At 45.0% G+C, this 6,997-nt stretch overlaps 1 protein-coding gene across 1 annotated transcript in view; it reads right to left on the bottom strand.

Moving 5' to 3' along the window:
• Positions 1-2,415: 2,415 nt before the first annotated feature.
• LOC115005834 (potassium voltage-gated channel subfamily H member 1-like) overlaps positions 2,416-6,997 on the bottom strand; it is a 29,851-nt gene continuing 25,269 nt past the window's right edge. The window contains exon 11 of the mRNA XM_029427799.1: positions 2,416-6,636. Coding sequence (XP_029283659.1) covers positions 5,788-6,636 — 849 coding nt within the window. The 3' untranslated portion in view covers positions 2,416-5,787. The remainder of the gene's footprint in view (positions 6,637-6,997) is intronic.

The raw sequence follows: 6,997 nt of genomic DNA, 5'->3' as shown, positions 1-6,997 counted from the left end.
GCGGGTCAAGGAGGAGATGAGGAGTGAGCGCCTGAGGAAGAGGGCGTGACGGGCCTAAACCATGGTGAATACCCGGTGAAGACCCGGTGAAGACCCGGTGAAGACCCGGTGACACCCTCGCAAAAGAACGGGTTCAAGCACTCACGGTGCTAAATCCAGAGGACGAAGAGGGAAAAACACCGTTTACGAGAAATGGACAACCAGGCATCCTCGTCTGGGGGGCAGTCTGTGAACTAAGGTATAAAGAGGGGGGCCGGATCATGAACTTACCCGGCTGTGTCCTCAGAGTTTCAACCTGTACTGTAAGAATAAACTCTTTTGTATATATATATATATATATATATATAATACTTTGCTTCTCTCCAGTGATTTTCTTTCGTTCTGTTATAACTTGTTAAACAACCAGAGCGTCTGTAGATGGTGAGTTTTAAAGTGTTAAAGGAAGAGGCGTGATCTTCACCCCTGGCCCGGAGGGAACACGTCCAGGTTTCCATCCGTCTCCATTTATATCTCCTCCACTGATCCACGTCGCTTTTCATTTGGTTCATTTAGTTTCACCTGCAGAGACGAAACAGACGGACACATCCTGCTGTCAAGTTTAAAACTAAGTTCAGATTTAATTTACACTCACCAAGTATTCAGATACAACACAGTAAAAATACTTCACGACAAGTACTGCAGTCAAAATGTAATTAAATGATCAACAGCAAAAGTACACAAGTATTACCGGCTTCATGTAGTAATAGTTTAGTATGTCATAGTATAGTATATAGTATTATCAGGTTCATGTTAAAGTACAAAACATATGTCCTGGTATAGTGTGCCATAAACATCCTAATATATAATGTCATAATAAAGTGTTACAGTATGCCGTAAAACAAGAAAATGTAGAAGTATGTATTATGTATTAATAACAGAACCTTTATGTCGACCTGTGTTACATCCTGTTTAGTTAGAGCAGTTTAACAATGTATAATATTATGATATTAAGTACCTGGAACACCTCCCTAGGGAGGCGCCCAGGTGGCTCCTTACTAGATGAACCACCTCAACTGGCTCCTTTCAACGTAAAGGAGCAGCGGCTCTACTCCGAGTCTCTCCTGAGGGCTGAGCTTCTCACCCTCTCTCTAAGGGAGACGCCACCCGCCTGAGAAAACACATCTCGGCCGCTTGTAGTAGAAGCTGTAGTCCAGAACCAGTGTACTGCAGACACGTACAGAACCAGTGTACTGCAGACACGTACAGAACCAGTGTACTGCAGACACGTACAGAACCAGTGTACTGCAGACACGTACAGAAACTAGAGCAGTGTTGACATTTAGAGAAGGTTTTAGATGACCAGGTTACAGACAGATGTGTTTTATTTACAGTTAATGTTTCTGTAACAAGTCGTGTTACAAACTCTCTACTCACGAGGGGACTGTTCACTAGATTTGTGTTTTCTTCAAATGATTCTTACATTTACATTTAGATCAAAGCTGCAGCTGACTGAGTCTGCTCTGTAGAGGGCGCTGTGGCTTCAGGAGAACACAGAGATGCAGGACATGCAGGGGAGGGGGGGAGGGGGGGGGGGGGGGGGGAGGCATGACACTAAGGCATGTTTAGTGTCAGAGAGGATAGCCCTGCTGCTGTTTGTTCGCTGCTGCAGAGATCACCCTCGAGGAGGAGAGGAGGGTGGAGGAGGGCTGGCACTGCAATGCAGAACATGAAATGTGGAGGAGGAAGGAGCGAGAGAGGGAGGGAGGAGAGGGAGGGCGGGAGAGGGAGGATGAGGGAGGGAGGGAGAGGGAGGATGAGGGAGGGAGGGAGGGAGGGAGAGGGAGGATGAGGGAGGGAGCTGCCAGCCCTGCAGAGAGCAGTTTTCTTTCTAAGGGGGAAATCAGGGGTTCCCTGTAGGTTTGGAAAAGATCCAGAAGAAGCAACAACCAGTAAACAAAGACGAGCAGATTGTTAATGATTTAATTTCAATCTGAACTTGATACCTTTTATAAAACATGGAGGTCGTTCGTAAATCCTTTGGATTACGTGTGACCTTGACGAGTTGGTATGAAAGATGTGACAGAAGTTCAGCTGTGTAACTGTTAAAACTTATTTCATTTACCTCGTTTATATTTGTTTATGCATCTTATTTATTTATTACTATTTATTTATAGTTCAACATTTATTTTTACTAAATCCTTTTTGTTAACTGTATCGTTTTTATTTTCGTAGCTTTAAGAGAAGATTCTGGGGGGGCAGGGTGGTTAGAGGTGTGTTGCTGTTTGGTTCATATGTTGCTGCTTTAATAAAAGCAGACTGATCTGAAGTCAGAATGTACTATATATATATATATATATATATATATATATATGTTCTATAAACTGACATTAAATCAAACCGTACGAACAGAAAAGCTACAAATGAAGACACTAAAAGTACAAAGTATGAAATCATTTATTGTTGACATTTGATGTGATGCTTTTTAGAAATATCTTTGTGCTGATACAGTTTTCATTCCTGACGATAAGTGAAGAACAGAAATAAGAATATATATCTGTGGTTACAAGTTTCCCCTCAAGCGTTTCCAGCCCGGCGCATACGTGACATTGAAAAGAAACATTTTAACATTGCGCTCTTCATGCACGCACGACGGTCGTTACATACAAGTGACCGATAGCAGACGGTATATCCTCCGACATGTTTAAGAGTCAGCTCGTTTCAGTCTTTCTTTAAAGAAAAGAACAAAAGGTTCAGACACCAGCGTCGTGCAGAGAACACCAAAGTGCATCAGTGCCGATACCGGCGGTGCTCGTGGACATCGTGAGACACACAAAGTTACACAAACAACAACCAGTCTCTCATCAGACGCTGTTATAATCACACGGGACACGAGATAACAAGACGAACGCACGTCTTCTTTCTTCTCAGGTGGTGTATGTTTACAGACACTAAACTTAAAGCTGCAGGATAGCAGGATATATTCTATATTATTAATCTGATTTACTTAATATCTGCATTTTAATGGTGTCAGAAGTGTTGAAGCTTAACTACAAATTGCCCCCGGGGGACAAATAAAGTTTTTAATAGACTTGAATTGAATTTACATTAAAGAACCGGATAAACTCCAAATGAACATGTTGTCATTGTTTATGCTACATTTGGGCAGATGTGTTCATTGGATCATACATTTGGTCCACTCAGACACTCGCTGACACACTGGAGGAAGATGAAGAAAATGTACGCCACACGCAGATCGCGGCTGCAGTTCCTCTAACGTCCACTAGATGCCGCTACAAGATGCACCGCTTCTACTGAGGTGGATTGGAAAACCTCAACTTCTCTCAACAAAGTCTTAACACAAGTTCAGCTCTCAGGAGATAACTCCACTTCTTCTGGTTTCAGAATGAATGTGCCATAAAGAAGATAGTAACATTTTGTGTGGTGTTTTTACCTTGATTGACGGGTCTGTCAGCCTATCACACTCCTACCTCAGCTCGACCCTCTTTGGCCATCATTTTCAGTCTGCAGACGGTGACGAGCAGTAAACCCAAACTCCTGGTGTCTTCCTGTGTTTCAGAGACAACTACAGTTTGAACACACTGGTGTTGTGTGGGCGTGACGGGCAGATGTGGTGGTGCTCGAGGTGAAGCTATCGACCACACAGGAGGGATTCACAGAAAGACAGGAAAGAACGACGTAAATGTGGCGGAGATCAGCGCTGAAGTTCATTATTAAACATGTTTGGAGACGCTCAGTCAACCTGGAAGCACGTCACAATAACTCAAGGGTTTGTATTTGTACCATTAACCCCTGTGTGTTGACTGACAGGCTGCGTCTTTCTTGTAGAGGAAGGTTTCTACATATAGAGGTGAAGCTTCCTCCATTTCTGACCAAAGTTCTCGATCTATTTTGGTTTGAAATCTAAAATGCTGATGTCATCAAAACAACTGACAAGACGTGTTGGACATAACCCGACCTGACGACTGGAGGAGAGAGAGACGAGTGAAACCAGACGTGTTGCAAAGAGAAACTGTTGCATATAAAATTATTAAGGTTTCCTGCAAAGGAACTTTGATGGAGGCACAGATGAAGAGACTAAAGCTACAGGAAGAACTAGCCAGCCATATAGACCAAACAGAAAGACTCAGCCGAGCCAATCACGGCTCTCCTGGGAGTCTATTGGCCGTCATCACCTCCAACTCAACAGGACGTTACGCCTGCTCTGTCACAGTTAACTTAAGCACAACCTGCCAGCGAGTAGCAACAAATGTGTGGTTGTCGTACCACATGACAACAGATGTCGCCGTCCAGAGGTGAAACCTACAGTTTGCACTGCAGGTAGTTTAGTTGCTATAAGTCACCGCTGAGACTTCAGAGGAACAAGCAGCGACTTCTGGAGAGGAAACAACGTCCTGCAGGTCCGACAGCGACGCTCCGCTGAACACTAATGAAGCAAAGTTATAAAACAAAGAGGCAAATGTCTGACGGACAGATGCAACAGCTCTGCCGGAGGCACTGACTGACTTTCACCTTCAGCACAGAAACTTTCTACCTACAAGTCAACGACCCAAAATATTACTACACCCTTCAAACAGAGAACACACCGAGTGCTTTAGAGTCCTTCTGCCCTTTAATGCAGCTTTAATGTTTAATGGTCGACACTTTTGACATTTGGGATGGCATTGGGTAAAATCAGGAAGTGTATCTTTAAATAACCGAGGACGACAAAAAATTATTTTACAATTAGTCATTGTGTACGAGGAGTTAAGAGGACAGGAAGTAACATTACTGTCAGCTGGAGTGATCTTTTCCCAACATGACATGCTGATTTAGTAATAGACCATATCATTTTAAATCAACCATTTCTTAAAAACACCTGATTTAAATAGCTGCAATGAGTTTAAATATATTCCACTTGAATTCAGAAGCATCCGCAGACGTGTGACCCTTCACACTGAAGCCATAAGATTACGGTTGAGATCCATTCAGAGCTGAATCAACATGGAATCATGTTAACTTTTATAAAAACTCAAACTAAAGTAAAGACTATTGTCCAGCTCTGTGCAGAAAGCATCACATAGATGTAGGGCTTCATTGTCACTGTGCTGCATCACGTCTTTCATTCTGGATATAAAAACACTACCAACCCCAAACATCAAAGACTTCTCACTGAAATCTAACACAGTGTTACGTCTGCATGAAGGGGGGGGGGGACATTCTGCCGCCTTTTCTGTAATAAATCCCACCGAACCAAACCACTATCAGCTGAAAGTCCTTTTACGAGTGAATGTCCATCTTTTGATTGACGCTCTTAACAACCAATCACAATCTGTGATACGTGAAAGTAGTGATGTCATGGACGCCATCATCTTTTTGTCTGTTTTTAAGGTTTGGGATCCACATGTCCACTTGAATCACAGCGATATGTCCCTCTTTGATTGTCCCTGAACACACCCCGTGTCAGCTAAACAGACTTTGTGGACCAGACGTCATGAGACGGGTCAAAGCCACCAAATGAACCCTTAGAACACGATTTCTATCATCACAGTGCCAAAGTCCTGTTTAAAACAACAATGTTAAAGCCGTCTCTTATTATTGCAAAACTCATATGAAGGCCTAACCCCTCCTGGGGACCGAAGGTGCCATCATGACTCTTTCTTTATTCTTTGATCAAAGTGATAATGTGCTTTTGTGTGATATCGCCGTCGACCATCAGCACAGCTTCACACTGCAGTCGGAAGATCTTCTCTGACATCAGGAGGCCGAACGGGTCGAGTTCGATTCCTGCAGACCGACTCCGTGTCCTGTTTAGGAAACGCTGTCCTTATCGGAGTCGGGGGAAGGAGGCCGCGAGATCTCGAAGAAGGAGCCTGACGACTTCCTGGATTTGAGAAGTCTCAGCATCTCAGCCAGCTGAGTCTCCAGCGCTGCCATGCGATTGTTGAGACATCTGATGTCTCCTCTTAATTCCTGTTTCAGCTCGAGGAAAGGGGCTTGCATGCTCTGCTCCGGTATCGGACAGAAGACCCTCTTCTCGTCAGACGGGACCGGGCTTTGCTCCTGCGGCGTTCTGGCATCGCCGACATTGTCCAAACGGAGGTCGCTCTTTGTGATGCCGCTGTCACAGGAGTCTGTTTTCTTGAGGGACAACTCGTCCTGAGACTTAGTTCTATCGGGCAGCGTCTCCATGGACTCGGCCTTAGAGACGCTGCTCCACGACTCGGCCTTCACGACTGACTCCTTGAATCGTCCCCAGCCTTTAGCTTTGGCCGGCTCCGCGGATTTGCAGCCGATCAGGTTTCCGTTTTGGGTGGCCGGAGCGTGGAGCATGACTCGGCTGGAGGTCCTGGATGAAGAGGAAGGGATGGATGTTGTGGAGGTGGTGGGTGTGGCGGGGCTCTCCGTCACCATGACTATACTGGTGGAGGCCAGGATCTCTGGACCTCTGGACGGCCCCAGAGCAACGACACCTTTCTCCACATCACCGCCTTCCTGATCGACCCGCTCCGTGGCGAGCCGTGCCTCCCGCTGCTGCCGGAAACGCTGGAAGAGTCGTCGGACCGGATGATCTGGAGGAAGGTTCAGAGGAGCCTCATTCTTCCTCTTCAACATCTCCTCCTCCTCACGTTTCACATCACTGATCTTCCGGAAGACGATCTGTAAAAAGAAAACGGGAAACCAGAGAAACGATTAGAATAGTTTCACTCCCGCCTAAAAGTAAAAGACTTCAGGCTACAGGAGGAGGAGTGATGTGACGAAGTCCCCACAGGTCCAAAACATTGTTTGTGACCTTAAACGTTGATTCTTCTCTCCAAACCCAAAATGGACACTTCCATTAAACAAATGAACCTGATTCAGAGACATGGTTTACAAACAGTTATGACATCACACTAAAGCAGCTTTACTACACTGTCGTGTTAGCAACGGGACTAGCATTAGCTAGCATTAGCTAGCATTAGCTTGCTTGCCAGCCGAAAGTAGAAAGCACATTCTCAGCTGGCTGGCATGTTAGTGGAAT

This window comes from Cottoperca gobio, unplaced genomic scaffold (genome assembly GCF_900634415.1).
Source record: "Cottoperca gobio unplaced genomic scaffold, fCotGob3.1 fCotGob3_378arrow_ctg1, whole genome shotgun sequence".
NCBI lineage: Eukaryota > Metazoa > Chordata > Actinopteri > Perciformes > Bovichtidae > Cottoperca > Cottoperca gobio.
Note: the sequence above shows the minus strand (reverse complement) of the source record. Positions and strands in the feature narration are given on the sequence as shown.